The 22,539-nt window shown below is 37.7% G+C and overlaps 1 protein-coding gene across 2 annotated transcripts in view; it reads left to right on the top strand.

Annotated features, from left to right (window-relative positions):
- Window positions 1–22,539, top strand: part of magi2a (membrane associated guanylate kinase, WW and PDZ domain containing 2a) — a 241,119-nt gene that overhangs the window by 213,840 nt on the left and 4,740 nt on the right. The window contains exons 13-23 of one of the 2 annotated variants that reach the window (XM_081604010.1): window positions 3,065–3,272; window positions 5,897–5,938; window positions 6,927–7,042; window positions 8,072–8,264; window positions 11,297–11,554; window positions 13,156–13,341; window positions 14,143–14,359; window positions 15,719–15,923; window positions 17,269–17,421; window positions 21,662–21,800; window positions 22,041–22,129. In XM_081604010.1, the coding sequence (XP_081460136.1) occupies window positions 3,065–3,272; window positions 5,897–5,938; window positions 6,927–7,042; window positions 8,072–8,264; window positions 11,297–11,554; window positions 13,156–13,341; window positions 14,143–14,359; window positions 15,719–15,923; window positions 17,269–17,421; window positions 21,662–21,800; window positions 22,041–22,129 (1,806 nt within the window). Of the gene's footprint in view, window positions 1–3,064; window positions 3,273–5,896; window positions 5,939–6,926; window positions 7,043–8,071; window positions 8,265–11,296; window positions 11,555–13,155; window positions 13,342–14,142; window positions 14,360–15,718; window positions 15,924–17,268; window positions 17,422–21,661; window positions 21,801–22,018; window positions 22,130–22,539 lie in introns of both variants that reach the window. The other variant, XM_081604011.1, reaches the window with a different exon arrangement.

The raw sequence follows: 22,539 nt of genomic DNA, 5'->3' as shown, positions 1-22,539 counted from the left end.
AAAGAGAGTTTGTTTCCTGACGATCATGAACCACTAGAGGTAGACTTAAAAAGTCAATCAATTAATCAGCAAAAGTAGTTGAAAGGTTAATTAAGCTTGGCAGTAAAAAGTGGTGAAAAGGGTTACTAAATCAATCTATCAATCAAATTTTATTTGTATAGCACATTTCAGCAGCAAGGCATTTCAAGGTGCTTTACATAATTAAAAACCAGAATAAAAACAGCATGTAACATTGAATAAACGTAAGAAAGAGAGATTTTGGAAAAAGAAAAAAAAAGATTTTTTTTTTTAAATCACAGCAATGAAAAATATTTATCTTGATTACTAAATGTCAGTTTAAATCCAAATTTAAAAGATATGAAGATGAAAGAAAGCCATTGATGAAGTCATAAAAAGTGGTGTCAAATCTTTTTTGGGGAAAAAACTGTTTTGAAGTAGCCTTAAACATATAGCTAGAGCTACAATGGAGTGATTTACAATTTAAAAAATCCTATGAATGAATGGCCTAGTCAAAGACCAACTCTAAATCTGACTTCACCCTCACATTAAATCAATTTTGACTCAAGTTGGGATATTTTGCAAAGAAGAAAATGCATCAATTTCTGTGAAGGTCTGAATCAAGAGAGCTTAAAACTGAAATGTACACCACACTTTTAAGATTTTTAATTGAAATGAGCTCAAAAAGAAGGGATTATTTTGTGTTTCGTAAAAAATTAATATTTGTGGTGGTTCTGTGACAAAATGAGAAAAACAGAGTTGAGTGTAATTAGGTTTCCACAGCTCAGGGTCAAACATGGAGGCTTTGGCTAACAGAGTGGGAGCAGAGCAGCGGCTAATTTGTCAGATGGACTTTCCGTCCAGCAAATCTTTGTTTGCAGATAAGCCTATTTAAATTTGTCTGGCAAATTCAGAAAGTCACAGGTAACCATTAGTTAATGCTGCAGCATTTTCAGATGTTTTTACTGAATAATGCCGATTAATTAAAGGTAAAAGAAAACGGTTTTGGGTCAGCTCAGAAAGCGCATTTCATATCTGCAGCCAATATTGGCTCTCAGAACCAGCTGCTCCGTATCTTCCCGATGATGAACGCGCCAGTCATACGGTCTCAGTTTTCCCTCCGTTCCGAGTCGCTTTGACGCTTCCCGGCGTGTCAAAATGTCGTCTCGGCTGTCTGTTCGCTGTCCTGCTGTGACTCACGCGGCCGGCTCATCTGACACATTGAGGCTGCCGCTCAGACTGACTGGTGTTGGAGAAACTGTCGCTGCCGCCGCAAATTCAAGATGTTTCTCTTTCAAATTAACGCCAAACCGCCCACCTCTCTTCACCTTGGAAACAGACACAAGCTTTTGCCGTTATTCGTCTTTCCCTAAATAAATTAGGCCAAACTGCTTCTTCTACTACTAATTTCACTAACTTGTTGTTTTTCTAAGCTCTTTCCCCAAACACCGATAAATACTGCAGCAGATAATTGAAAAGGTCATCAAAATCTTTCAGGTGTGGATAGATGCTCCCAGGAGCTTGATTTGTTTGGAAAAAATCAAGATGGCTGCCATGGTCGTCAAGGAAAATAAAGTTTTGCTCTAAATTTGCCAATGTTTATCACAGGTGAATGCTTTTGGTGTCAAATCACTAATAACTGGACACATAAATTATTTACTGAAGAGTTTTTTGATTTTTCAAGATGGCCGCCTTTGTTGTCATGGAAAATAAATTGTTGCAGTAAAATCGACAATTAGATGGATGCGTTTGGTGTCCAATTAAAGCCTACATATTTTAAACCGCAGAAATTGTATGTATTTCCTTTATCCTGTGTCGTCTTTTTCTGGTGGTGATTTTCAAAATGGCCGCCATGTTTATAATAGAGAATATATGTTTGTGCTAAAATTGGCAGTAGTTGTTGGCCACGACTAACCAAAACGTTAGGTTCACTGACCACTAATTCAAAAAACAAAAATCTTAGCTGTGCTAATGCTAAACCACTGAACTGAAAAACTGGTACAACAACTGGCTAAAATGGCTGCAAAACGGCAGCCATCTTGAAATTCAAGTGGCTAATGGTCAAAATGACAAACATACGAGCTGAGGGGTGAGCATGCTAATTTTAATGCCGTATCCACACTTGAATGATTTTTACAGTTTTCACTACTAACCAGTCAAAAGCAGCCGCAACAAATCTGTCAAGCTTTGGATTTCTGCTAAAATGACATGAAAAAGTCAGTAACTTCACAGGTTTCTGTTATAAAAAGCTAATATAAAAACAATACATATTATTTGACAAGTTTAGTGTTATTTGTTGATGTTTCATCATTATTTAGCCCAATAAAGCACATATCACTGTACATAATTTTTAAAACCATTAATAATTTCTTTGCTGTTGTGCTTTACGGCGGCCATATTAAAGTGGATCTTTTCCAACATTTTGGACTTTGGCTGCTTTTTCACTATTGGTGATACATTCATAGTATTTATTATATTCTTAAAAAGGAGTATCAGTAATAAAGAAGTACCTCCTCTTTGGTTACAATCAACATTAATTATTAAAATAATAAATACAGAGGAAGAGTAGCAGATGGGTGGATGAATGGTGGGAGCTTCTGTGAAACATTTTAGTCTTTTTAAAGAAAAATATTTTTCCCACATTGAATGTTTTTTTTATTTTATCAGAAAAGTAAAACTTGGACAAATTTATTCAAATAACAGCATGATAGTTCTTGTTTTGGATAAAACTGTGTGTGGGCTGGTTCTCATTAACATTTTTCTTCTGGCATTAATCAATAAATAGGAATAGAGAACTTTAAAAAATTATTAATGCAAATGTTTACAACACAGTACAGAGATTTTACAAGCTAGTCCAAAGAAAAACAAGCCAGTAGTAATTTTTTACAGTGGGAAATGTTTAGTATGAATGTCCGAAGCTTGACAGGTTTTGCATCAATCAGGGGTAGCCAATGATCATGTCTCCTTTTTGTGTTTTAACCATACCGATGGAGCTAAAATCAAACATCAGATGTGGAAACGAACAGGAAGAGGAAGCACTGACCCATCATGCCGCTGTGCTTTGCAGGTGCTGGAGCAGTGGGAGTCCCAGCAGGGCCAGAACTGCCCCGCTCAGACCAGCCGCTCTGCTCCCATTGTCTCCCACAGAGCCCCCTTCCCAACACCCCATCTTCACATGGCCTCGGTCCCGGACTCGGCCTCCGAGGCCTTGGCACTGGTCAAACCTGACCCCTATGACCTTTTTGAGAAGTCCATGGCTATCTATGAGAGTAGGCGTAAGTACTGGAGCTTTTACTGCAGGTGAAAACACACAGGTACCTGCTGTAGGTATGAAGGATGGAAATCTTTTCCTCCTAATGCATAAATAACAGAAAACAGACAGAAAGGCAAATATACAGCAGTTTTTACCGACTATGAAATCCGACCAATAACTGAGGCGCTGGGCTGTTTCTTGCTATTGGCCACTAGGGGGCTCCAAAGCTGCATGTTCAGCCTCATTTGTGGAAAATTAAAAAATATCCCATAATATATAAATAAAATTGCAAAGATTAACTTTGGATGGTGTTTTTCTGCATTATTAGGTCATTTTTTTGGACCGCACTTTCACAGAGACTGGTGTATTGACCATTAAAAAGTTTACTGATACATTAAACTGCACATTCTGAGTTGTAATGTGCATTATGACCCAACAAAAACAAAATCATAAGAAAATGCAGGGAAAAAAAACAATCAGTGGATAAAAGCTTTATATTTTTTGGCATTGTGGGCTGGATAAGAGGAAGGGTAGCATCTTTAGCTAAAGGAACCAAAAGAAGTTTAGTAACAATTTAGTGACCCAGAAAAGCAGAATAAAAAGAAAATAGAAGAAGAAAAGCAATCAGTGGAAAAAAGTGATGTATTTGTTGGTGTTGTGGGCTGGCTAAGTGGAAGGGTAGCATCTATTTTGTTTTGCTAGCAAATTAGTTTTTTTATTTGTCGGGCTTGCTAGTGACACAGAAAAACAGAATAAAAAGGAAATGGAGAAAGAAAAATAAATTTTTGCATTGTGGTTTGGAGAAAAGGAGGATGTTGAATCTTTTTTGTTTTGTTATGTTTTGTTAGCAAGTTTTTTTCCTGGTAGCTAGAGGAACCAAACGAAGTTTAATGGCACATTAGTAGCCCTGAAAAAACGAAAAAGAAAAGAAAACAGGAAGAAAAACCATCAGTGGATGAAGGTGACATTTTTTGACTTTGTGGGCTGGATGAGACGAAGCGTTTTTAATATTTTGTCACCATGTATTTTTGTCCTGCTGGCTAACCTCATGAACTCATCTCTAGTGTTTGCTTCACGAATGAACATGAATGTTTTCATGGAGGCGTTTATTTGGATTGTAGCTTTTTTTTATATATTGACATATAGATGGTTTGCTGTTTTGTTTGTATTACAGCTTTTTAATCAGTTTAATTCACTTTAAAATGTGTAATTTTAACTGTAGCCGGGTTGCTTGTAAAATGTAATACATCGTGGTGTTTTTGTGGAAATCTTTTCACTTCATTTTGATAAACGGTTCTGCAGAAACGCATCCATGAATAAACACAGTTGATCTCTTCCACACCTAAAATATACAGTACAGCAGTAACATAACTCTCTGACTTGTAATATACTAAAAAGGTAATTTTCTTGTTGCAATATCATATATTTTTGTCCTGTAGGAGTTATAAGCAGAATAAAGCATGTTATGTGTGTCTACGTAGAGAGACTATTTCACAAGGATTTCATGCTTTTGTAAATCTACAAGTAAGATTTTAACTTAACGGGATGATTTGATTTAGCTTCTCAAAAATATTCTCAATAAATATGGTGGGAAAATGCAGGAAGAAACACTTGTGGTAGTTTTGTGTGTCGCCTTAAAAATGTGTGGAGAAGCAGCTCCTGTGATCTGACATGGTATCTTTTTGATGCTGGTTTTTAAAAACTGCTAGAAGTCAGGTGGATTAATTATTAAATCTCCTTTTTATGTTTTAAAATTAATGCTGTGGTGGTTGTGTCATCTCTGAGCTAAAATTAAGGTTTTTATGACTATTTTACTTGGAAGCTTGACAGAGGTACTTTACAGTGTGTGTAAATCCTTACTTGGCTAAAAGGAATAAATATACACTTCAAAAACACAAAATCGTACTTTTCCCGTGCAAATGTCTTTGCACTGTTGCAATAACATACAACTAGCTTACAGGTAACTTTTTGACTTGTTACAAGTCAAACATTCCTTAATATTGATGAAAAAGTGCTAGTTCCACTGGCAGATTATTTCACTTATAACAAGACATTTTCCCACAGTATATTCCTACATATATGCTCTAGAATACATTTTGTGTTTTTGCAGTGTATATTCTCTCATTTTAGCTTTTAAACTTGTTCTAGCCTGTTTTAGCAATCAAAAACACAAATGAGGTGAGAATTGTTCTCCTGTATTTTATATTTACGATACCTTCTGGGGGTTTTTCTGGTTGTAAACCGTTTGTTTTCTGGTAATCCTGTTGGTGGGGTAACATCTGTGTCAGGTTCTCGTCTCTCATCATCCCTGCCGAGTCCCAGCAGAGCGCCGCTATGATTAAAACGGATACAATTGGAATAAATTTTTCATTCGCAGCCTCTTGTCTGTGGCCGGGTTTGCCCCGGCGCTTTGCGGATCGCGGCTTAGCGTGACGCCCCTGACTGCAGATCAGTGCTTACATTCCACCTTGCGTTGTAAATAATGAAGAGCTGTATTACTCTCTGTAAGCATTTCCTGACTTTATGGATGATGCTGAGATTCTGCGATGACATTAGTGCTGACGGCGGAGTTCAGGATTATATGGGAGCATCTGTTTGTGGATGTCTCTGTCTCATTGCTTTGGTTCTCTTTCTCTTTTTGCCCAGAACCTGTTCAACCAAGAACCGTTTTTCCTGTGGACTCTACTGGTAAATATAATCTCTGTGTGTATTCTTAAATGGGACGTATTACACAAAATGCCATGTTTTTGTACTTCCATTTGATTCTCCCTTGCTTCAAAAAAACCACGCAGCCAGTTTTTGGCAATCAATTAATGCTTTTTGGTGTCTGAAAAGTGAGCTGTTTCAAAATGTTAAGTCACTTCAGTCGATTAATAAAATGTGCAACAAGGCAGTTCAAAGAGTTTTAGTTCAGAGAAACACAAAAATCAACAACTGAAAAAACAAAAATCCATTATGCACCAAAATGTGCATAATGGAAAAAGCAACTAAACAGGTGGGTTTTTAGTCTGGATTTAATGTAACTTTGTACTTATCCACATTGCGCCGTTACCTAGCAACCTCAGCCCGTCACCTAGCAACCCAAGCTGAGTTCCAGCCTGTTTGGTCAGCTGGTTTTACCACTTTACAATGGCTGCTGGAAAAGACGAGTGTTTTTTTGTTGACTTACCATCCAGAAGCCACTTGCTGCATTCTTGTTTGTTGTACAGGAGGCTCCACTTCTGCTTTTCAAAGATGTAAAGTTGTGTAATTGCGCATCAATTTGCAGCCATTTTCACGTGTGAGTGTAAACATTAATTTGTGGAGGTGTGAATAGATTAAAATGATAAAACGTCTTCTTAAATGATGTTTTAAACTGTTTATTTGAATAATTCCATGTATATACAAAAGCATTTCTTGTTCATTTCTTGTCACATTTTTCCCTTATTTAAGAAAAACATTTGAATATTTTCTAGGAAGAAATTATTTTTGCCTTTAAACAAGATTGTAACTGTTAGCAAATTTTAACAGTTTATATTTTATGAATAGTGGGTTTGTCTGACCCTTTTTTATTACTCTTGGTGTTTGTTTTTGCAATGTTATTAGGTTGTTACTGAAAGAATGGGTTACAGTAACGCTTCAGTTACAAAGCTGCCCCCAAAGACATGATTTAACGTGTTTTTTTCTTTGGTTAAAGGAGCAGAGTACCAGGACATCGAGGTCCACCTGCGCAGACAGAAGTCTGGGTTTGGCTTTCGGGTGCTGGGCGGTGATGAGGCCGGGCAGCCTGTGAGTGTGGAGACACGTGAGAAGGCTCGTATGGCGATGGGTGTGAAACCCTGTCATTTTCTACTCTCTAATCCACTCCACTCCCACTGTGTGTCCCTAACCCCTGACCCCTGACCTTTAGCCCTGAGAGCGTGCTGGCTTGCTATTGATGGGATCCCCACAACATACAGTGACTTAAAGAAACTTTCTCACATTTTGCCACATTACAACCACCAACTGTAGTGACATTTATTGGGATTTTTTTTTGACAGACTTAAACAAATAACATATAAATGAAAAGGAAATATGGTTTTCAAAATAAAACATCTGAAAATGATGGTTTGAATTTCTATCCAGCACTACTCAGTTCGGTAGAGAACCCTAAAATTGTGCTTAAGTAAGAGTAGCACTACTTGAACATACTTTTATGAGTAAAAAAGTATTTTTGTGTACTTTATATAAACATATTAAGACAATAACTTTAGTATAGTGCAATAAAAATAAAACGCTTAAGGTTTTCCAGTGTGCCAAAATGGCCCTCAGTTTGCAGCAGACGGTATTTTTATGCTACTGAGATTAAACTCCACTCAGTTGGACTCTATTGTTTTAGTTGGCCCACTTGGTTTGAATGGATTTTACTGGTTGTGTTTTCACCAGAGATGTTTGCAAAGTTTTGTTGATATAAACGGGACATTTTACATTAAATAAGAAGCGCAATTAAAATCACATGTGAAAAAGTTTAATTGAAAAACATCCTCCTACCACTTCCTGTTGTCTTCTTTGTTGTTTCCGCCAGTAGTAACATTGGATTATTGATTACGACTTGCCCGAATGCGAATGTTTCCATGTAGCTACTCTTTAGTATCAGCGTAAAGTAGACGGATTATGTGCTGTTTTGTATTAGTCTGTCACTAATATCGCAATAAAATGTGAAAAAGTTCAAAGGCACTGTATGCAAGTTTAGAAAACTAATACTTTATTACTGAATAACAATCACTCTACCATCTACTCATTTCAACATAATGCCAAGAATCCATTCATTTAACTCCCGGTGTCATGGAACAAAATGAACAGATTCTTATTGGAGCCATCATAGAGAAGAGTCCAGCAGATCTAGACGGGCGATTACGGCCAGGAGACGAGCTGCTGTTCGTGGACGGGATCCCAGTGGTGGGGAAGGCGCACAGATACGTCATCGACCTGATGCACGCGGCGGGGCGCAACGGACAAGTCAACCTGGTCATCAGGAGGAGGACGCAGGCCGGAGGTAAAGAGCTGGACGGCTTTACAGCTTCTTCTCTTCCTCTGCCTGTCATTTCTCAAACCTTTTCAGTCACTAACAGATTCTGAAAGTAAGGATTCTGCGCTTTAAAATAATACAAAATACATGGAAATCAAACAAGTTCTTTACCAGTTCTTTACCACAAGTGCTGTGTGCACTAACAACATTTTAGGGCTATTTGAAATTTAGAAGATTATCACAGAGAAATAGACCTGAGTTGCAAAGACTAAAGTCTTCTTTCAGCCAGTAAAGAAATAATTTTATTTCAGATGTTTAGATGCAGTTAATTTTTTGATAAAATCAATTTATCACCCAGACCTTCTAGACCAGTGGTTCTTAACCTGGGTTCGATCGAACCCCAGGGGTTCGGCAGAGCCTCTGCCGTGGAGGTAAAGACACATTAAATAACTTGTGTAAAGTCGTGATGACGCCCCACTTTGCTATCACTTGCTGCAGAGGATCACGTTACATTATTTAGCCAATCAGAGGATCACGTTACATTGCTTAGCCAATCAGAGCTGCGGAGGAGCCCTGATTGAAGGAGCTCCACTCTCAGCATGGATTTGAACTTGTGTCTTTATTAACTTCAGCAAAACTCACAGTTTTTACCAAATCTGTAGCTTTCAGTGTACTTCTAAATCTGCTCCTTAATCGCATCTTTTCGGGGTTGTTACTGCCTCTAGTGGCGTGGGGGTGGTAACACAACTAATATAATTACATTACTAAATCAGAATACCGCAAAGTCTGTATTATTTATTATTAATTTTTAATTCTCTTAAGAATATAGAGCTAATTAAATGATCTAAACAAGACCTTAAAGTGGTTCCAGTTTCTCTCGATGGTCAACCTGTTGAAACTGTGGCACATTTTAAATACCTTGGGTCGTTCCTGGACAGTCAGCTCAGCTTTGCTGAAAACACTGACTATATTTTGAAGAACTGTTCTCAGAGACTCTACCTTTTAAGAAGACTTGGTGATCTTGGAGTGACCCAACCAGAGTCTAGTTGGGTCACCCCTATGTCTTGAAATTGGGGGGAAAAAAACATATTTTATTTATCACTACAGAAGGGTTCAGTGAATGTGCATATGAATCTGATGGGTTCGGTACCTCAAGAAAGGTTAAGAACCACTGTTCTAGACAGTTCTTGCTTATTTTGAGCTCCTTTCAGAATGAGCTGTTTTATGGTCTCTGTCGCTTTAAATCCAAATAAGCTGCTTCTTCAACTCAACATTTACACTCACACATACAGATGGCTGCAAACAGATGCACAATTATACAAAAACACATCTTTAAAAAGCATTAGTAGAGCCTCTTGCACAACCAACAATAATGCAGTAGGTGGATCTGGATGGTAGGTCAACAGCAGAACACTTGTCTTTTCCAGCAGCCATTGTACACCGAATGCAGCAGTAAAACCAGCTGACCAAATGTGCTGGAACTGCACTTTGTTTTATTAATATAAATTATCTTTATTTAAGCAGAATTAAAAATCTCTCCCCTGGGTTGCTAGGTAACAGCTGAGCTTCACAAGGGTTGCTAGGTAACGGCACATTGCCAGCTGAATGTGGCTCAACAATTAGAATATTTTTGAAACCGTTTGTTTTCCAGACACCAAAACACATTAAGTTATGACCAAAAAAACTGTTGTTTTTTTTAAGCAGTTGCGACCCAAACGGAAGAAAAATAAAAACGTCCAAAATGTGAATTTTGCATAACAAGGCGCCTTTTTAAATAAAAAAAGCCTAAATCACACTTCCGCCCTAAAACAAACACTTCTCTCTGATTCCTAAAACCTCTTTAGCTCCGAGTCTGAGTCGGCCTGTCCTCCTCCGATCTCATCTTCAACACCTTCCCACAAACACGCACGCGCTCTTCTCACCAGCTCAACCCGTCCCACTCCACTCGCCCTCCCTGCCAATCTCTTCCCACCAAAAGCTGCCGTCTCACTCATGCCTGACCTCTTCTCTGACCCCAACTTCCAATCTAATCGTCTGACTCCCACCGGCACTTTACCAAGTGTCAGACTTTGCTCTCTGCACCCGGCCTCCACCCACTACTCCAGATTTTGCACATTTTTGGCCATTATTTTCCTTTTCACGAGAACTCTTTCCACACTGGTTGGGAAAAGAGGGCGATTCAACATGTGGGCGGTGTTTACGACTGGAAAAGTCTTGATGAAACTCATCCTGTCCATTACTTGCAACATAATAGCTACATTTTCTGGGGTAGAACAAACAGCTTTCAAAGCCTGATGGCCATTAGGAGACTCTGATAAAGAACTAACTAATGTTTTTAAATATGGAAATGCAGGTGTACCAATATGATTTTAAATCTGCTTGTTGGAGATTATGTGGTTTTTTGTTTTGTTTTGTTGTGTTTTTGCATCATTTTTCATCCCACAAGAAAAAAGAGCCATCCTCTTTTTATTTGATTTATTTATTTCAAACAGGATTTTTAAAAACAAGAAAAAAATTTAGTAGGACCAGAAACAAAAAGCAGAAATGCCGTAAAGTTCGCAAACCTCTTCTCTAGCTGGCTGTTACTTTGTTGAGACTTTCTGAGCTTTATTTTTAAAAACTATTTTTGTTTATCACTGTATGTAGTGGAGGGCTGAAATGATTAATCGAATTAATCATGATTAATCTATTTTTGATCTCAAGTGTCATAGTTTTAGCTTCATCTGGCTCAAATTTTGTAAAATGTTCATTTCCTTATGTATTTCTAATATTGTATGAAATAAGCCTAAGTGGTTCAATTAAAAAAATAAGTTTTTATGGTCAGATTAATCGTCAGAATAATCACAAGCTGAAATAATTGTTCGTTTCAGCGCTATTGGTGAACAGAAAGAATTTCCAAAACATTTTACAAATAAAAATTTACTTACTTTTCTGAAATCTATCCAGTAATTTAAAGTAATTTTATTTATTAGAAAGGGAATTTACGTTATTAAAGTGTCATCTTGTCGTGGATTGTGATTAATCATTAAACAAATTAAGATCTCTACCGCCCCCTGCAGGTGAGTCGTGTCCAGAAAACAGCCGCAGTCCAGGCTCCGCCTCCACGCAGCACAGCTCGCCTCACAGCGACTACACGTACGCAAACAGCACCGGCCAGGCTGCCAACAGCGGCCCGGGCAACGCCTCCGCTGCGTCAGACGGGACGTCCGCCGCCAACGCGAAGCCAAGTGACGTCACGATCAGCAGGAAGGAGAGCGAAGGCTTCGGCTTCGTCATCATCAGCTCGCTCAACCGGCCCGAAACGGCTGCAACCAACAGTGAGTCCAGTTACGGTTTTATGTTCTTATTTAACTTCCCGGAGTTCCCAGCCCTTGAAATATGAAAAATACTAAAGTTCACTAAAATTTAAAGCTTTAGATTTTAAACTGCTGAAATAATCTGGAAGGCATCAAAGGACCCAATAAAATAACAGCATTTGGCTAAAATCCACAGAAATATCTTTTCTTTTGTTGGACTACCTTGAGGGAACACTTTAATCTATGAATGCAGAGCGAATGTCCTCTGTTCATTTAGCTCCTTCCTTGTTGAGCTAAAATGATTAATCGCAGACTTAAATACAACTACAGGCTCAAACTCCTCATGTGGGATGAAACGATTAATCTTGTTGAATTGATGAAATCATAGTCAACTAATTTAGCAATCAATTAATCCTTAACTGAAGCATACAGACTCACATATGTGACATGAAATGATTGGTTAATTGTGTTGAATTGATTATTGAAATAGTCTTTGACTAGTTTAGTAATTGATTAATCGTTAACTGGAGTATACACCGGCAGGCATAAGATGATTAATCGGATGAATTGTGTTGAATCAATTTATTGTTAACTAGAGTAGACAGTCTCAGACTTCTCGATTCATGAAACGATTAACCATATTGAAGTGGTTATTAAAGTCATGGCCAACTAATTTACCTCGATTAATCGCTAACTGGAGTATACAGACTCGGGTACGAAGCGATTAATTAGATTAATTGTATTGAATAGATTATTGAAATAATCACCAACTAATTTAGCAATCGATTAATCATTAACTGGTGTGTTCAGACTTTTAAAAGGCAATTTTCAGAAGGAACAACACAGTCAGAGCAGTAATTAACAAAAACATACACATTCTGCATTTAAAATAAAAAAAACAACCTTTTTAAATATGTTTTACCCACAACTTCTAAAATGGATATTTTAGCATCCATTAATTGGAAAATGCAAAAATTAGTTAATTAATTTACCATTGACCAAGAGTTCCCTAAACGAATTTTCTGTTATTGCATTTTAGACATTAAAATATTTTTTTTATTTAAAAAATAAATGTAATTTTTTTATTTGCATTGTTTAATGTATTTCTAATATTGTATAAGATAAACTGAAGAGGTTAAATGAAAAATCTGCCTAATTTTTCTATGACTAATCAACTAATGGTCCGAATAATCGATAGAATAATTGATTATGAAAATAATTGTTGGTTGCAGCCGTACTTTCTTTAAGTTTTTGGTTTGTCCAGGATCCATGCTGCTGTAAATTCATGGTAAACTTTCATATTGTAAAATGTGCCTAGAGGTCGGAGAACTTCGGGAATTTGGTTCCGGCTGAATAAAAATGAAGCAGGTCTCCGTCTCGCTCATCAATAATCCAAACCCTCCCACCGCATGTCAGTCACACACATCTTCACCCGGCTGCTGCGAGCATCAGCGCTTCGCCCACATGCATGAAAATATCCCGGATTTCTTACGTAAGCTTGCAGTGAAAGGCAAAATGAGCGAGGCAGAGCCACGCTCACTCATTCAGGCGGTGAAGTTCCTGCTGGCAGAGACGGGAGCAGTCCTTTCGGCTACATACTCACCTGCATCCAAACCCAACAGCTGTGCCCCACAAAATCGGCCGGATCATTGAGGGCAGCCCGGCCGACCGCAGCGGGAAGCTGAAGGTGGGAGACCGGATCCTGGCGGTCAACGGCCAGTCCATCGTCAGCATGCCGCACGCCGACATCGTCAAGCTGATCAAGGACGCCGGCCTGAGTGTCACTCTGAGGATCATCCCACAGGAAGGTAAGAAAACATCAACACACATTCAGGAAATGTTCTCCTGTAAAGAACTGTGTACTGTCTTTTAGTGTTATGCTAAATTCACACGTATGTTTTTCTACTTCCGTTTGGGTCTCGACTGTTTCTAAAAACAACCCAACTGCTTAAAATAACCACTCAGCTTTTTTTTAAGGTAATCATATTTTTTTGGTGCCTGGAAAATGACCCATTCCAAAACCTTCCAAATGTCAAGTCACAAATCAGAGAAGCCAGCCTGTTACCTAACAACCACAGTAGAGTTCTGCCTGTTACCTAGCAACCAAAGCAGAACTCCAGCACCCTTGGTCAGCTAGTTTTACCGCTGTATGCGCTGTACAATGGCTGCTGGAAAAGACAACCGTTTTGTTGTTGATTGAAACCACTTGCTGCTTTCTTGTTGGTTGTACAGGAGGCTCCAGTTGTGCTTTTCAAAGATGTATGATTTTATAATTGCGCATCTGTTTGCTGCCATTTTCAGGTGCGAGTGTAAACGTCGGGTTGTGGGTTGTAGCCAGCAACAGCTTGTTTGGATTTAAAGTGACAGGACATATTAACAGATTAAGTTTTTTGTTATTTGTAAAACCAAAAAACAAAGTACAATTTCACAAAATACTCAACATTTTACCGCAGTTGTAAGACTTCAGAGTTCTCCTAACATTACAACTTTATACTTGTGTTACTATGACTTTATCCTCATAATTTTATTTATTAATTTTTTTTAGCCTGGCTTTGATACGCCGTCGTATATTACAGTATTTTCTCAAATTGTCTTTTTTTTATTCGCAGAGCTCAGCAACCCTCCGTCGGCGACGGCCTCAGAGAAGCAGAGCCCCATGGCTCAACAGCACAGCCCAAAGGTCCAGCCCAACGCTGCAGCCTCCCAGTCCAACCCAGCGCCAGTAGAACCTCACCCCTCTGCTGCTCAGCCCAACCCAGCTCCCCATCACAGCCCTGTGACCCAACTTCCTGTTCTTCCTCCTCAGACCTACACCCACGACAGCAGGTAGAAAAATATTCCAGATTGTAAAACATTTTTAATGCATATTTCTAAGCTGGGCTTCTATGAATATAGTTGAAATCAGATACTTTGATTAGCTAATTTTCCGATATGAATGATGTTTTAAGCTGTATGATTGGGTCAGATGTTGTTGGTGTCTTTCCACAAGCAAAGGGTTGAAACGATTAATCATGATTAATTGATTCTTGAAATAATCCTCGACTAATTTAGTAATCAATTAATGGTTAACGTTAGTATACAGACTCTGAAAAAAGGCAAATTGCTGGAAGAGCAACATTCTCAGAGCAGCAATTAAGTCAAAATTGTACCGAAATTTATACTTCTTGCATTTAAGAAATAATAATAACAATACCTTGTCTGGATCTATGTTTTCCAAAAAAACTTCTGAAGTGGTACAGTTTAGCTTCACCTGTAATATTCTGTAAAATATTTGTTTCTTTCAATATTTTAGTCATTTCTAATGTATGAAAAAGGCTTAGCTGACAAATATGCAGAATGTGACGATTTTTATTCAATTAATCGATTAATCATCAGATAAATAAATAGAATAATTGACAACTAACATTATTTGCAGTCCTAATCAAGCATCTTAAGTAAGTTTTCTGGAATTTTGACCCATTCCTCTGGACAGAAATATTGTAATTAGGACACACATTTTCTTTTGGACTTTATTTTTGCACTGTATCCTCACCTATTCGCAGACTAACATATTTGTGGACACAATGCTACTTGACATGCTTTTGGTTGGTGTTTGGAAAGCAGCCAATCCAGGAAAACCATTTATGTTCCTTGTTACCAACTGGCTTTTACTCCAAGGCTGGAAATAAGGAAGACTGTAGAAAATGGCTTCTGTTGTAATGCGGAAACAGTTTCTGCTGTTTATATTGAAGTATATCTGGTCATAATCGGAATGTCAAGTATTCAATGTGTATGTAAATATCTGGTTCCATACAGCAAAATGTGAGCATTGGATTTAAATGCAGACATTTTATCTTTCCTTATGCTGTTCTATATATTTTCTCTTTTTTGCCATTTTAAATGTCGCCTTCACTCTCCATCACACTCTGTCTTTTGCTTTTTAACATCACTTTACTTTTAGAGACTACTAAATCATTTATGGTGGATGTATTGCTTCTTTAAAAAGATGGGTTAAATATTTAACTAAGAATTACAAAGTCCTAAACCGTCACTGTCATTGATATATTTTTATTAACATTTTATGGGATTTTTGCTGTGGGAAAACACTTAATTTCCTGAATCCAGTCTTTTTTTTTCTGGTTTCTGTCAGAAATAAGCATTATCTATTTCCTCAGAGGTCTGCCTTCAGTCTGGGGTGTCTGTTAGTTACAGATCTGAGGTGAAGGCCAGACAAGACGTTAAACCAGACATCAGACAGCCTCCTTTCACGGATTACCGGCAGCCACCGGTGGATTACCGGCACCCTCCTGTGGCGGACTACAGGCAGCCGCCCACGCTGGACTACAGACATCCGCCGCTGCTGGACTACAGGCCGTTCGCCATCCCAGACTACAGGATGCCTCCGGTTCAGGTAAGAAGGCAAAAACGGTTTTATCTTCTCCCCTATACTGGATTTATGATTGCCTTGTTCCAGACAATCACCACTAAAAGATCAGTTTATTAATGTTTAACTTTTGCATTTTTAATGAAAACCCCTGTTGATTATCATTAATTAGGACATTAACTAAAGATTATTCTGTGAATTAATAATTTTAAATCATTGTCATATTCTGTCATTTAACCATTAAGCCTCTTTATACAATAATGGAAATACTTTAAAAGACACAACTAAACAAATAATTCAGTTCATTTTGAAATAAGAAAATATATTTACATAGAATGCAATAACAAACCATTCCTTTAATATACGTTTGATAATTTGTTGCAAAGAATGCATCTAACAAGTATTGTAGTTATCGATTAATCGATTATTCTGACGATTAATCGTTTAAACCGATATAACATCAGAAAATGGGATGTTTAAATTGTTAATTTCTATTACTTTGTATTTTTGTGTTTTTATGATTGAAAGCGCTTCAAAATGCCTTGTTGCTGAAATGAGTGACACAAATAAATCTGATTAATTTATTTATTTATTGATCTATAGCAAGAAATACTTTTAACATCGGCATAAAAGCTCAGTTTTTTTCTGTTTGGTTTAACTTTAGTACAATGTAGGGCTTTATCTCTTGACTAATTTATGTATTAACCAATTAATATTTGGATTGCAAAAGGTGCTTAATAGTTTTAACAGAATTTGAACTAAGTGAAGCTAAAACTGTCACTTGAGCATTTTGGGTAGAGCAGATTTTATTCACAAGTTTTAGGGCTGAAATGATTAATCGTGGTGAATCGGTTATTGAAATAATCGGCATTTAGTAATCGATTAATCGTTAAGTGAGATACGGACTCAAAAGGTATTTTTCAGAACACTAATCAACACAAAACTGTACAAAACATATTGACATTTTGCTTTTAAGATACAAAATGCTTTTGCCTGTGAATATGTTTTAGTCAAAACTCTTCAAATATGGCATAGCTTTTGCTCCACGTTGTTCAAATTCACTAAAAGAATGCTATGTTACTGCATTTTAGGCGATAAAATGTTTCCTTGAAACAGGTTTTCATCTTTTAATGTATTTTAATATTGTAGAAAAAGACTTGAGTGATTAAATGAATAATCTGTAGAGCTGCTTAACCGATTAATCACCAGAACAATTGATTAATCGTTACCTGCAGCCCTACAGGTTTTAATTGTTTCCTAACATTTTCTCATCTGTCATTCTCAAATTCCTCTGAGTATTTCCGTCTGTTTCATCACATTTATAAACAAACACAGAACTAAATCCACCGTGTGTGACGGGGGCTCGTTTCAGCTTTCGCAGGACTTCGACTATTTCACAGTGGAGCTGGAAAAAAGCGTGAAGGGCTTCGGTTTCAGCATCCGAGGAGGGCGGGAGTACAAGATGGACCTGTTTGTCCTCCGGCTGGCGGAGGACGGACCGGCCATCCGCAACGGGAGGATGAGGGTAAGCTTGATGATTTTTTATTTTATTTTATTATTTATTATTATTATTATTCGAGTCGTTTGACAAAGCTGTAACTCCCTCTTTAAAGGTTAAGCTGCTTTCTATCCATCTGGATTACATGGCGGTCACTCAGAGTAATTGTGCGATGCTATCAAAGCTGCTGCAGCAACTTTTTTCTCACGTCGTATTAAAACCTCCGGATTTTTCTCCTCCCATGTTTCTAAAACTCTTCTCTCCGCTACATGTGATCATACTTAGCTCAGCTTATGAGTTTCCAAAGTACCTCACTTCAAAAAAACACAAAATTTTACCAAGTACTTTTGGTCTAGTTTCAAGTGCAAATATCTTGGTATCCTTGAAGTAAGGCAAAACTAACTTTCCATTGTACAGCGCATGCAGCGGTTAAGCTAGCTGACCGAATGTTCCGGAAGTTCGGCTGGGGTTGCTAGGTAACGGGACTGGGGTTGCTAGGTAACGGCGTTGTGCCTGTGGAATGTAGCACCAAAAAACATTAACTTATTTAAGTTTTTTTAGTGACTGGGTTGTTTTTCATTTTCAGTAAGAAATAGAAATTTGTTTTAAGTAAATAATTCCTTAATATTGATTAATAAGTACTAGCTGTAAGTAAAATAATCTGCCATTTTTTATAAAAAAAAGTAGTTTTCCCATTTTATAAGTGAAAATTTCTTGTTCTACTGGCAGATTATTTCACTTATTTCACCTTTTTTTATCAATATGAAGAAATGATTTACTTAAACTTTTATATCTTGCTGCAAAGTTACTTGTACGTTTTGTCTTTTTTCCAGTGTACTAAGATAATTTTCACTAGAAACTAGAGCAAAAGTAATTAAGATTTTGTGATTTTGCAGTGTTCAAAGTAGCACGGAGTTTACAATGCCAGAAAAACCCTAAAAAAAAACAACAGCTGTTATATTGACTTATCAGGCTCCATCTCCAGTTTGGACATTTTCTGATTTACTGCAACCGAAATACATTAAAACTTCGTCTGCAGCTTTTTCTCCATCTGTCAACCAACTCAAGCCTCTGCTCTCTGCTTCCTTTTCTTGTATGTTTTACAACTTTTACGCTTTGGGCTGATGGCCCCGGTATGATCTACATTGCTTATCTGTAATGAACCTGTCAAAGATAATGTGTGCAAAATGCCCCCAGGGGAGGTATTACTCTGCGTCCTGGATGCTGCAGTCAACACAGACCAGCGAGCCTGGAGGGAGGTAGGCCAGCGGAGAGGGAGGAATCCCTTTGGGGAGCTACTTAAAGTCAGCTCACAAGCTGCTGTGAAATACCATCATATGGGAATATGCACTGCATTGAGCAAGAGTCTGGAGTTTTCTTGAAAAATACCTAAAAAAGTGGCAGTTTAGCACCAATCTGGGGAAATCCATCGTCTTCAAGATGAAGACTTGAACAGCTTATTATTTATTAAACATAACATGTTCATTACATTTTTGCACAAAGTCGGAATGAAATGATGTAGGGTCTCTTGTCACTTTAAATCCAAGTAAGCTGCAGCTAGCCACGCCCCCAGCTCAACATTGACACTCAGATGTGCAATTATATAACCCTACATCTTCGAAAAGCAAAAGTGGAGTCTCCTGCACAACCAACAAGAAAGCAGCAAGTGGTTTCTGGATGGCAAGTCAACAACAAAAGACTTGTCAGCGCATACAGTGGTAAAACCAGCTGTCCAAATGTCCTGGAGCTCCGCTGAGGTTGCTAGGTAACGGGACTGGGCTTGGCTGAAGTTGCTAGGTAACCGCAACCTGTAGAATATGACACCAAAAAACATCTGGGTGGTTTTTTTGTTGTTTATTTTTAAGCAGTCAGCTTCTGTTTTCAGAAGCAGCAGAGACCCAAATGGAAGTACAAAAACGTGCAAAATGTGAATTTTGCACAAAAGGCCGCCATTTTGTTTTAACTTTCGTTTATCATTATTGCATGTTTTTTTATTTATTAATACTGGGACACTGTGGTTCACTCACAGTGAGCCTACAAACGGTTTTTATTCATTTTCAAACTGAAAGATCTCAGTGACATTTTTCTTCGTCTGCAGCTTTTTCTCCGTCAACCAATTCAACCCTCTGCTTCCTTCTCATGTATGTTTTACAACTGTTACACTTTGGGCCATCAGCCTAAAGTTAAATGCAAATGTTTGGTAAATCAGTTTAAGAAAAACTGCTTATTGTAAGTTTTCCTCCATCTCCACTGTCTGGTTTCTGTGTTTTGTTTCCTGGTCTTGAATTTCTTTAGTTTGGTTCATGTGTTGCTTTTTGACGTCTTCTACGCTTCTTCCCGTTGTCATGCAGTGTCTTCATAAGTTAATTTGTGATTTTTACAAGTCGAGCAGTAATCACTTGGCTGCTGCAGCTTTTCTAAAACAGAGCAATTACGTGTTCATATTGGGAAAGGTTGTTTTGGATGGCGTTCCTCTTAATAAGCAACATTCAATTTTGCATTTACTCTGGTTCATTTTGCCTGAAGCAAAACAAACTTGATTGGGTGTAAACATCTTTTGGTCGCTCTGGTAATAAATTAAAAGTAAGTATTCATCATTTTTGAGTAATTTTCTGTTGTTTACATTAAGTTGAAAAACTTTACTTGTAGTGATTTAAAGCACACTGAGGAAATCAGATTATTCTAAAGACTCCAGTCTCTTGAGAGGAAATAACCACTGGTAAAATTTGCGCATATTTTATGACTATTTTAACTCATACTTATAATAAAACCCTCTCAATTTTCAAGTCACGTCATCTAGGATCAGCATTAGCCTGCTCTTTATTTAACTTGTATTTCCCCCTTTCACTAAGATGAAAATTGAGATTGCTCTGCTGTTTGGAGGTCAGGATTAATGAGTAAATCGTCCTGCCTTCCTCCCCTTCCCGCCTCACTCCAGACCACCGTAATGGCACCTAATATCCCCTCCCTCCTTTGAACCAATTCCCCTCCTGACTTCTAAATTGCTCCGAACATTACAGGATGAGATCTCCATTTGTTAGCATAATTGTGCTTCACGTTTTGTCCTGTTCCCAATGAATCCCCCCATTAGTCATCCTCAGAGCTAAGAAGTGTCAAGTGTGTCGGGGACTGGGCCGGAACTTATATTCATTGGAAGATGATCAAAACGCTGCAGCTTCTGTCTCCAAGTATTTTACCCGACTGCAACTTTTCTTGTTTTAAGGAGCAAAATAATAGCAAGTCTGCTTATTGTTAGTTTTCCTCCATCTGTTTCTGTTTTGTTTCCAATAATTTCATCACTGTGAATCCAAGAGCTGCTGGGATTCACCAGGTTGCATTTTTTCTTTATATCCCAACTTTGAACCAAAACATTTCCTTTCACCAAATCAAATCCTTTTAAGAATCCACTTATTTCCTACCAACTTTATTCAATTCAGACGATATATATTGTCATTTGCCGGACGATAAATTGTCCCAGATGTTATTACAATAAACAGTAATATTGTTGTTTTGAAACCATTTTCAAGTGACATAATGCAAGAATACATTCTCAAAGATCAAACTTTAACTTCGAATTAACATTTTAATACTCCAACTGGAAGACATTTTAAATATCCAAAATAAACAAAACAGAAACAACAAATCAAATTTATTTTGAAGTAAACAAAATTGTCCTGCAAAGGAAAAAAACTGGCGAATTGAGACCAAAACACCAGACTGGAGAAAAACGATAAAAAATCATGCAAATGGAAATTATTGAGCTTATTCCATTTCAGTCCAAATTCACACAATTTCAATTGTTTTCTTTGTTTTTTCGGTTTAATCTTTTACACAATTTACTGTTTAATCTCCACTGCAGATTTCTGTTTCCACTTGGTCAAAAGACCTAAAAAAACAAATTTGCTGTTTGCTTAACTTGTACCATTTCTCTAATATTGCTGACCTTTTATATTGTTAAAAGTTTGGAGAAGTAGAAGCTGTTTGGAGCCAAAATTTGTCCCATTTTCCTCACAGTTTGGGATATTTTAGGAGGTGAAATATTTCCGCTCTGATTTGTTTAGTCCCTGGTTTCTGAAGGGAAACTTTCTTACTCCCTGTGAGATATTTCTAAGAAACTACAACAATACTTTCAAAGCACAGTTCACATCTCCCACAACAACCAATTAGCCGGCTAACACATTAAATAAAGAGCGCTCTCCTCGGCCGAGATGTTTTCCTCTCTCCAGCTGATTCTTACAGCTGCCTTATCTTTTCGTGTGACATCCAGGTCGGGGACCAAATCATTGAGATCAATGGAGAGAGCACCAGAGACATGAGCCACGCCAGGGCCATCGAGCTCATCAAGGCCGGGGGCAGACGGGTCCGTCTCCTCCTGAAGAGGGGGACGGGCCAGGTCCCAGAGTATGGTGAGTACCTGGAGGACATCTGCATCATCTCTCTCTTTTTAACACTTCAACTGTATAATCTTACCTACTGATAAAGTACTCTGGCATGCATTTATATCCATAATAATCTGTCTTTTGTATTCTTTAATCTCAATAATAACTGCTTCCTTTTCTGTCTTGACTAACACTAGCTTATTTTCTGTCCATTTCAGTGATCTATCACTAATTGATTGGTCTAGGTTGTTACTTCCCCTTCTATAGGAATGGTATCTTCCAGTCTCTCCATGTGCATGAAAAGTGACAAGCATGGCTCCCCCTATTTCTTCCTAATGGGCCACTCTAAAGACACGGTTTGTTACCATACCAATGTTTTCTCTTCACTTAACCCTGCCTTTCTGTGTTATTCTGTTGTGTGTTGCTGGTTTTTGTCGTTTTAACCTAATTTTAAAACACAATCCTGCCTCAGAACTAGGGGCTGAAACGATTAATCGTGATTAATCACCAACTAATTTAGCAGTCAGTGAATCATTAACAAGAGTACACAGGCTGTAAAGGCTATTTGGTGAAAGAACAACACACTGAAAGCAGTAATTAATCCAAAACTGTACAAAAAAATATAAATTGTGCTTTTAAGATATAAAAAAACCCCTTTGTAAGTATGTTCTACTCAAAATTCCTGATGTGGCATCGTTTTAGCGTCACCTGGAAAAAAATAAAATTTCTAACCCTTTTTCTATCTAATTGGATAGTTAATCCGAAA

This window comes from Poecilia reticulata, chromosome 23, assembly GCF_904066995.2.
Source record: "Poecilia reticulata chromosome 23, P_reticulata-male-v2, whole genome shotgun sequence".
Classification (NCBI taxonomy): domain Eukaryota; kingdom Metazoa; phylum Chordata; class Actinopteri; order Cyprinodontiformes; family Poeciliidae; genus Poecilia; species Poecilia reticulata.
The sequence above is the reverse complement of the archived record's forward strand: the minus strand, read 5'-3'. Positions and strand labels throughout refer to the sequence as shown.